The sequence below is a fragment of the Nerophis lumbriciformis genome, linkage group LG27, assembly GCF_033978685.3.
Source record: "Nerophis lumbriciformis linkage group LG27, RoL_Nlum_v2.1, whole genome shotgun sequence".
In the NCBI taxonomy this organism is placed as follows: Eukaryota; Metazoa; Chordata; class Actinopteri; order Syngnathiformes; family Syngnathidae; genus Nerophis; species Nerophis lumbriciformis.
This window is the reverse complement of record NC_084574.2, coordinates 28145376-28155000: the sequence shown is the minus strand read 5'-3', so window position 1 is coordinate 28155000 and position 9625 is coordinate 28145376. Positions and strand designations below refer to the sequence as shown.

The window sequence follows — 9625 nt, the reverse complement described above, 5'->3', positions numbered from 1 at the left end:
GAGAAGAAAGTCAACTTTTTTGCTAGCTGGCCTCATTTGATAAAAACGGACTACAGATCAGCAACAGATAAATGAGCAGTACCTCTGGCTGCTTAACAAGCTGGAAAAGGTCAGAGCTCTTCAAATACTTGAGTTGACATATTTTCTCTTTGTGGAGATGTGAGCAGATTATTTTTAGACAGTCATGAGAGTCACTAAATCACAACTTGAAAAACATCCACTTAGTCTGTAAGTGTGTTTACACTTGGTGAGGATCAGCTGTTCTCCTTGCGAGGACTTTTTCCAGGTTCTCCTTTGTGGCTCAGCCTCTTCAGAACCTTCATGGGTTTAAACTTGGCCCCTTTTTTCTTCTGCGGCTGCTCTACGTCGGGCTCCTTATGGAAGTCTGACAAAGATGGAGAACATGGACACAATAAATGTTTACTTATATAGCCCTAAATCACGAGTGTCTCAAAGTGCTGCACAAGCCACAATGACATCCTCGGCTCAGATCCCACATCACACAATGTGTGACAAATGATTTCATAGAACAGTGATTCTCAAACTGTGATACGACAAATTAGATTTATTATTTAAGTACAGTGGGGTTTTTTCCCTATATTCAAACAGTGTTACTGTTGAATATTAGTCATTATGGTGATACTTGGAGAGCCGAGTGTTTTCTGGGGTGGTGCTTGGTGAAATAAGTTTGAGAACCACTGTCGAAGAGAAACATTTATAAATTATGAATACACATATTTAAAGTTCAGAATGTCATGTATCTTTCATCCACTTTTATTTGGCCTATAAAGATAATGAACCAAAAATCTCCTGATTAAAAATATTTATTATCTGCAAAAAGATGGAATAATTTATTGTATTTAATACAGTAGTACCTCAATTTGCAAGTACCCATTTCTTATCTAAAAGTTAGTTTTTCTTTTTAAAAAAGGCCATGTTACATGTGAAAATTGGGCTATGCTGTTTTGGGAGGGCTTATCTATCATTCCATATTCTGAGTAACGAGCAATGTGCTCGTAGGCGCAGGTATCACTGTAGTTTATGTGAACGATGTGAAAGATGTGAAGGATGTTACTGCAGCAACAAATGGAGGAAGTGTGCCAACCTACCTTTTTTCTTCAGCATGGCTTCCACTAACTTATCTTCCTCCTCCTCCCTGCGAGAGAGGTGTTGTTAGTGTTCACAGTCATTAAGGACCATTGTGGAGTTTTTAATGCAGGGGACTCAAACCCGCAGTTCATTTGTGGCTCTCTACTAGAGATTGACAAAAATAAATGGTGGTCAGGTAACCCTTGGTACAGTCCGTATCTTAATTTTCGGTTTTGTTTCAATAAGTTTTTATGTGTGTAAAGAAAACAACTTTTTTTCCTCACAAAGTTCTTTTGTTATTTTGATTGCCCTAAAAAATTTATTTTGCAGTAAACGAAGCATCATTGGTGTACTGAATACTTATGTGTTAACAGTTACGAAACAACACTTTCAAATAGTTAATTGCCTTTAATTCCTTGATTAGTTGTATACTCATCATGTTCATCACCAGTGGTTTGGCAAACAGCAAGCGGTGAGCTACAGAGTTTTTTAAAACTCCGATACTGTAGCTTGTAATTATAAACACATATTAAAAGCAGTTTGAATTTAAAGTAGTGTAAACGAGGTGTACCAACACAAAAAGTAAGTTTAATTATCATTTCAAGAACAAAAATTATTTAAACAAAAAGTGTCTGTAGAATGTTTTCGTTTCAGTTTGTTATATATGAGGGGTTGAACAAAACACAAACAAAAAGTGTGATTAAAAAATATTTGGATTATAAAAATGTCTTTAAAAAAAATAACTTAGTAGATAAGTTTGTTCTCCCAGTCTGGGAATATCTCATTCAGTGACAAAGACATTCTGTACCAGCCTGCGAGTTTGCATTTAGAGTAGAATATACGCACGCACCACAAAGTTAGTTCCAGAAGTCAGTGAGGCTCACAAATCGCTGCTCCTTCAAAATTTAGTTTTTCTACTTCTATGCTACAGCTGGCCATGTTTTTTTTCTTCTGGGCTCCACTCACAGCTATGTGAGGTGGAAGAGGCACAACGGTGATCGGATATTATTTATGTCGTGGCAACCGTGGACAGGCATGCTTGCGTACACAAACAAACACTCAGGACTGCGTTCCTTTGGAGCGGATTGTCCCATGAAGGGCTGATCGAATGGTCAAGTCATATGACAAGTACTCAGTGATGGGAAAGCTACTTGGAAAATGTAGTGAGCTAAGCTACAAGTTACGCTCGATTAAATGTGGCTAAGCTACAGGGGAAGCTAGACATGGATAATTGTAGCAAGCTACACTACAAACAACACGGCAAAAGTAGCTTGCTACATCAAAGCTACATTTAAACAGCATTTTTATCTACACACACACACTACTGTATGTATTTATTTTAGTTTGCCTTTTTTTTGGCCCACCCATGTAATGTTATTCATTTTCTCTACCTACCAGGAATTGATTTACGTGGACCCCGACTTAAACAAGTTGAAAAACTTATTCGGGTGTTACCATTTAGTGGTCAATTGTACGGAATATGTACTGTACTGTGCAATCTACTAATAAAAGTTTCAATCAAAAACAGTAAACAAATAAAAAAAAAAATATATATATATATATATATATATATATATATATATATATATATATATATATATATATATATATATATATATATATAGCTTGACAAAAAGCTATATACCTACTACCTTTGCAGCTTGTAGCTTTGATGTAAACTACCTTGCAGCATGGGTCTAAAAGTAGCTAAGCTACAGGAAAAGCTACTCGCTAAAAAAGTAGCTAAGCTACTACCAAGCTACTGGAAAATGTAGTTAAGCTACGTAGCTTAGCTACGTGTAGCTTGTTACTGCCCATCACTGCGAGTAATGTTGCATCCCTAATTAATTAACAATTACTGAAAAGCAGGCCACGCAGCTAATGGTCAAATACAGTATATTGTGGCCACAACACCGACTACAACAAAAATGACAGCAAAACAAACATGCACAGCAACGACTACTACTACTATAATATTAATAAACAACAAAACCATGTTAACTCTGAACATGCAACTTTTTACAAAACAAGTGCTGCAAAGCATGCTGGGAAACATCACTCTGAGCAAGCATGCTTTTCAGCACTTTCTAAGTACATGTTTATCATTGCTGTAGTTGTTCTTTTGTATCCTTCACTCTTATACGTTTTTTTATCCCGTGTAATACCTCAAACATGTCAATTAGACGCTATAGCGTTAGTTATTTTATGACACTGAGTCAGATGGTTACATTGAGTAACGACTTCCTGCTATGAGTTCCCTAATACCACCAATTTACCCAATCAAAAAGCAACTTCTTTAAAGAAAGTGAAGTGTCATGACCTTCTCCAGAGGAGAAAATAATCAAAATCATGTATATACATAAAGTTGTATATTTAAAATGAAAAAACTTAAAAACTTAAAGCCTAACAACTTGGTGTGACTACAGCTGCCGGTAGAAGTAGTTGGCAAATATAGTCACGTGATTAAAACGTGAACACTTGATGCTGCCCAGCCTCACCCAGACTCTCCCTATGCAGCCCCCAGGTAAATTCAGTTTGAGACCCCTGCTTTAAGGGGTTTAACATAGTTTACCTCTGTCTGTCCTGGTCCATGTTGTTGACTATTTGGTTGCGTTGTTCAATAATGGTGACCAGTTCGGCCATCAGTTGCTGCTCACGGCTCTTGTCCTCCTCTGTCCAGTCTTTCTCTGAGAGGAAGTTGGCATTTAAATTATTACAATAAATACTGAAATAACAGGTAACTAGTACTGAACTTGATGAGGAAAAGTAGAGTAAAATAAATCTAGAAGATAAACAAAATCCGACATTTTAGTTTCTGCATGAATGAGCTGGTTACATTCCTTTTGAGGCCAACACTCAATGTTTGGCTGAGTCCTTTGCTTTGTATAAATGCACTAGGTGATATTAATGTAAACAATAGGGACTTCCTGTGCTTCTACACAGGAAGGCTGCAGTGGAGCTCAAGTGAAGCAGACGAGCTAACCCGGACTTTAAAATAGAACACAAAAGCAATGTGTCTTCCCTTAAGCCTTGCAACCAACCTGGCTTGTTGAGAAGACACCTCAGCTCATACTCCACATCAGCTTGCCTTTCTTCAAGGTTCTGCTGCTTTGCACTGCAGAGTGTAGAAACACATATCATATGTAATTTGTGGCTTATGAATAGCAGATAATGAACCATCCAGGGTGTACACAAGCTGGCATAGTACAAAAACTAGTGTGTTTAACATGGACATCAATCTTGAATTTTAATCTGCAATACGTTTGCATTGTCACATGATCCAGTATGTCACTTTATTGATGCAAATAATTTTTTAGGCTTTTGTGGGCCACAAAAAATAAAGCACCAAATATTTCTTGCTAAATGTACTGTATTTATCCTTTCAAATTTAACAGAAAAATTAACTGCATGCAATTGCATATTTTCTAAACTTGTATATTATCTGATTATGCAACTGTTCTAAGCATTTTTTGTTATCAAAAATGATTACCTAAATATGTGCTCGTCAACCTGTCTTGTGATTTAAATGCAAGTTATTGATCAATTTGTTAGTAAAAAATATAGTAATCAAATGCATATGATATTGTGTGATAATGAGGCGATGAAACGTTTATTGATATACTGTAGTTACATGTGGTGTCTCTGAGGGCGGCCATAACTGAAAAGTGTCCCTGTATGTAAACGAGTTTGACACCACAATTGTATGTGCTGAATAACAGAGGAGTGTTTCTTTGGAACATGTAATACACCGTAAATTGCTGTCATTGGCTTGAGCAAGTATGAAGGGGTGCTTTTTTTGTTGAAGCGGTATAGAAAATGGATGGACAGATATGTATTAAGAGATTGCATTGAGTTTTACAGCAGAAACTGTAAAATGTGAAACATCAAAACTGGTGCTACGGTTCCAAACTGCTCATTAAAGCGGAGTTTAATGTATCGGTTGATGTGATTGGATTTTCACTGAATGTCTTTTGATGCGTTAGTCAACTTAACAATGTTCATTGTAGCTTAATGGTTCCTGAATATTCAAGGCAAGATAGGCCCTAGTGCGTGAATGTGAGTGTGTTGGCCCTGCGATGAGACTTATCCAGGGTGTACCCCACCTTCCACCCGACTGCAGCTGGGATAGGCTCTAGCACCCCCCGCGAACCCGAGAGGGATAAGCGGTAGAAAATGGATGGATGGATGGAAGGTCTAGCTTTTTCCTCTTGCTGCAGTAAACTTACGTGTAGACCAGCTCAGCTTCTCGTCGGACTAACTGGTGTTTCTCATGAATGAGTGTGAACCAGTCGACCAACAGGTGCTCTTCATCCTCATCTGAAAGCACAGGCAACAGATGGTAAATTTCAATGGAAAGATTGTAAAATTCACTTCTTTCAAAATACAATTGTTATTGTTTTATTTATTTTATTTGCGTAGCTGGCAAACAAATTGCTTTACTTCGGTCTGATCGGCACTGGTTTTATACCATTAGTGTTGTCTCTGAGTTTCTTCTCCAGCCCCACGCCTCTAAGCTCCAGCTCATCCAGCTGCTTTTCCAGCTGACTCATCTCCCAGTGGATGTCGTCCACTGGGATGTACTGGTCTGACTGCACCTGGATCAGTGTGTGCATGAAAGGTTCCATTAAAAGTGTAATCTCCTATTGAAAATAAATAAAATAGTCAACAAGTGTTTGTACTTTGCGTTTGATAAGTGGGAAGCCATGGCCGGGGGCTGGGGGTCTAGAAGGACGAGGACCTTTCGGGGGTTTGTTTTTAGATTTGGTAGAGGAGGAAGAAGGTTTCCTGTTGAATGGATTTTCCTTGCAAATTCGCTAAAATGAGAAAGGGGATCTAAATTTTAAAAATTCATGGTGAAAGTTGGACTATATGGTACGGTTCTGTTACCTTGCTGTGTGAAGAGGTGGCTCCTGAGACTAATGGGCTCGGGGTGGTTGCGGGTCTGAGTGGAGAGGGTCCACTTTCTTTGGACTCATTGCTGCGACTGACTTGCGGGGTGGCAGGGGCGGAGCTTGCATTTGATGACACGGATGGAGAGGGGCTGAGGAAAGAATGAGGGAGACCCTCACTGGAAGAGGAGGATGGAGAAGCTGTAGACGGTGTACAGATGGAAGGCTCTGAGACACTTTTAGAGAAACAAGGTTCCTGGCCCTTGCCTCCAGCGGTTGCCGGGAGTTGATGGGAGGAGCTCTGGTCAGACCCAGAAGACAAACTCTCCACACTGAGAGTTGGAGAGCGAGAAGACTGAGAATGCAGAGGAACTGAGAGGGAAACATAATTTGGTTGAAATTAAAAAAGGCAGCAGATATACATGATTCAAATGTGTTTTAAAGAGAATGCAAACAGAATGGTTGGAAAAAATAAAAACAAGAAAGACACCAATGAAAGCAATATTGTCTTTCATGTTTAACCACTTTTAAATTTAAAGCTATCATAATCTGACACAATAAATTTACCATGTAGAAATAAAAGCCATGATAAAAATGTTACTGTGTGATAAACTGCATACTGAGAACAGTTACCAAATAATATTAATCAACAAGAGTTTCCTGTCCAATCATGTTTTCCATAACTTTGGCCTTTTTAAAAAGGGCAACATGGAAACAGGTTAGTGCAGCGCTGGATTAATGCACAAGACTGTACAGGGTCGGTCCTACTTAAGCCCCTAAATGGCCCCCCAAAAAAAATGTTTAAAGATAGTTTGATTTTATAGTGTGTCTTAGGGACTCTCTGCATTAGTGGTATTTGATTTACATTTGAATGCAGAATCATGAAGGTGTCGCTCTAAACGGTGTCATGTTCTAACCTTGGTTCACAGCAGGTGGCCGTGGTACAAGAGGTGCTGGACGCTTTTTACTTTTAGCACTTCCTGGGCTGGCTGAGCGGGAGGAGCTTCCTGTACTTGGGGGCGTGTTGGCATCGGAGGCATCAGCCACCTGTGTGATACTGTACCATGGGTGACTCGCCGCCATTGTTGTTGGAACAGCAACACCTTCCTCCTCTTCTTCTGCTTCGTTATTTTCATCCTCATCATCCTCAAAAGGGTTAGAGGGCAAAGGGGGCGTACTGGATCTGGAGCCTTCGTCTTTAAGAGAAGACACAGAGCCTGTATTGGGAGGTGTTGACAGTCCTGCAGAGGGTCGGGGAGGAGCTTTCTTCTTCTTGGTTTCTGATTGGACCAGGGCAAGCCAGGGTGGATCTTTGGGTTTATGTGAGCCACGGGACAAGCTGGACAGTGAGACAGACACATGGATATGTCACAGAGGGGAATAGTACACATGGATTGGCAAACATTCAATACGATGTTGCTCAGACAACAGACAGGGAACGGCAAAGATGACATGAGATGAAAACAAAGAAAAGTTGGTTTGATTGAAATTCATCTACCTTCCTGGAGACTTCGATCTCTCCCTGGGTTTTGGAGGGGTGGGCAGACTATGAGGTTCACCTGTGATTTTAGATTAAATATACGTAAGCATCACTCAACTTTTTTCACCTTCACAATCATTTTCACCTGAGAGGGATCACGCACCAGCTGCAAGGCTGTCAGCTGTTCGGGGTAGTCTCACACGTGGGGAAGGAAGGGGCGGTGGGGTGACCTGGGCAACTCGGCGAGGTGCTGGCACTGGTCTGGGTGTGGCTTCATTTTGACTGACATGTGCAGCTGGTAGGTCACCATTAGACTTATTATGAGTTAGTGATTCTTCTTCCCTTGCTGATTCGTCGTCGCCTTCATCATCACTCTCATCAAAAGGGTTTGGAGGAGAAGAGGGACGGTGTTTGTCTTCCGTCTGTATACCGTCATTAAGCATGTCTGTGTCTTCCAAGGTGACCTTGTTTGTTTGCACCGGAGTGACTATGACAGTCATGTTTGTTGGCACCTCAGTCTCATTCACCTTGCCCACTGGGGATGGGGTCTTTTCTTGGTTCGTCTCAGAGGTCGAGGCGTAGGGGCTCTTGCTGCAACCGATCCTGGCCGACTGGACTACAACCGGCCTCTGGCTCAGATCTGGTCGACCATTCTGATTTGCTGGAGCTTGCCTTTTAAGGTGGTGGGTGCAGACCAACACTCCAGAATCATTTTCCAGTTTGTAGGATCCAGGTAGCAAAGTGCTACGACACTCAGTGCACCTGAAAGTTAAATATATCCAGACCAGCAGAGAACCAAGGAGAAAGTGATATCATCGTTACTTGACCGGTTTACTATACATATCTTGATCTTAACCTTAATACATTTATTCTTTGCACAATAAAAATGAATTTAGGCCCAATGACATATATATCCACAACTAGAGTGTGTGCTGAAAGGTGCCACAAATTCACCGAAGACAGCTAGGTGCTCACCTGAAGCAGTTTCGATGGTATAATTTGCCGTCTATCAGAAACCGCTGCACCAGATGGACATGCTTCTGACAGGCAGCACAGGTGCTGCTAAGCGTGCTGCGCTTTGTCGCTTCCAGACCCGCCTCCTTGGCTTGGCTCGGCTAGAGCAAGTGACCAGGACGTAGTTTCCACAGGGAGAGGACAGGCAGGAGATGTCAGGGGAGGGGAGAAGATGCAGAGCAATGTAGGAGGGGAAAATCAAACATGGATTAAGGATTTGAGGATGTGGATTCATCATTGTGTTTTACCTTTAATCGTCTATGTACTTGGTTCCTCTTATTCAAGTATTTCACAAGTCACAGCATTATTAATCTAAATTTAAAAACTTGATTAAGTGATTTTAAAACATCCCTTAATCAGAATCAGCTATATTGGCCAAGTATGTTTAACACACAAGGAATTGGACTTGGAAGTCTGTGTTCTCTTTGTTCAATGTAAGAATAAAAGAAAAGCACAACAACTAAAAAATTATACAAATAAACTTAATTTTAAATACAATTCATGATCATAACACTGTATGTAGTTGTTTAAAAGTCCACATGGCTTGGGTAAGTAATGGTAGTTCCATATTTCCAGTATGTAGGCCAGTTTATGGTGTGATTTAATTTTGCATTTATTTTTTTAGATTACGGTAAAGCAGATTAGTGGTTTAGCAGCATGTGCAGCAGCCTAGGTATATTAAATCTTGGCACCGTGTTAAGGTAGTACAAAATTTAGCATATGTACACAAGGGGGTTAGTTAACAAGACTGACCTATCGGTTTTATTTCCACCTTTTAACCCCCTAACCCTGCCCACCCTACTGCCTAGGCTGATGACCAGAAAGTGGAGGGGGGGTCAGATGTGGGGGAGGAGGAAGTACAGGAAGAGGAGGTGGAATGGATTTCCATCTGAAGAAGGGGTGACAATGCCAGTACATTGGGTGTGTAGGGGTGGAGGAAAGAAGATTAAGGCATGGCAAAGAGAAGAGAGACAGGATACAGATGCTATCTTTGTAGCCTACAATTGTTTTCCATCCATACTCTACCGCTTGTCCCTTTTGGGGTCGCGGGGGTGGAGGGGATGGGGGGCTGGAGCCTATCCCAGCTGCACTCGGGCGGAAGGCAGGGTACACCCTGGACAAGTTGCCACCTCATCGCAGGGCCAACACAGAT

General features: G+C 40.8%; 1 protein-coding gene across 1 annotated transcript in view; it reads right to left on the bottom strand.

The window, feature by feature from the left end:
• The window catches only part of micall1a (MICAL-like 1a), a 31212-nt gene that overhangs the window by 592 nt on the left and 20995 nt on the right, over window positions 1-9625 (bottom strand). The window contains exons 5-16 of the mRNA XM_061988236.1: window positions 8434-8573; window positions 7622-8220; window positions 7477-7537; window positions 6896-7317; window positions 5977-6350; window positions 5769-5903; window positions 5558-5684; window positions 5316-5406; window positions 4131-4204; window positions 3662-3776; window positions 1110-1156; window positions 1-385 (exon numbers count right to left, since the gene is read on the bottom strand). The exon at window positions 1-385 is cut by the window's left edge and continues 592 nt beyond it. Of these exons, the coding sequence (XP_061844220.1) occupies window positions 255-385; window positions 1110-1156; window positions 3662-3776; window positions 4131-4204; window positions 5316-5406; window positions 5558-5684; window positions 5769-5903; window positions 5977-6350; window positions 6896-7317; window positions 7477-7537; window positions 7622-8220; window positions 8434-8573 (2316 nt within the window). The 3' untranslated portion in view covers window positions 1-254. The remainder of the gene's footprint in view (window positions 386-1109; window positions 1157-3661; window positions 3777-4130; window positions 4205-5315; window positions 5407-5557; window positions 5685-5768; window positions 5904-5976; window positions 6351-6895; window positions 7318-7476; window positions 7538-7621; window positions 8221-8433; window positions 8574-9625) is intronic.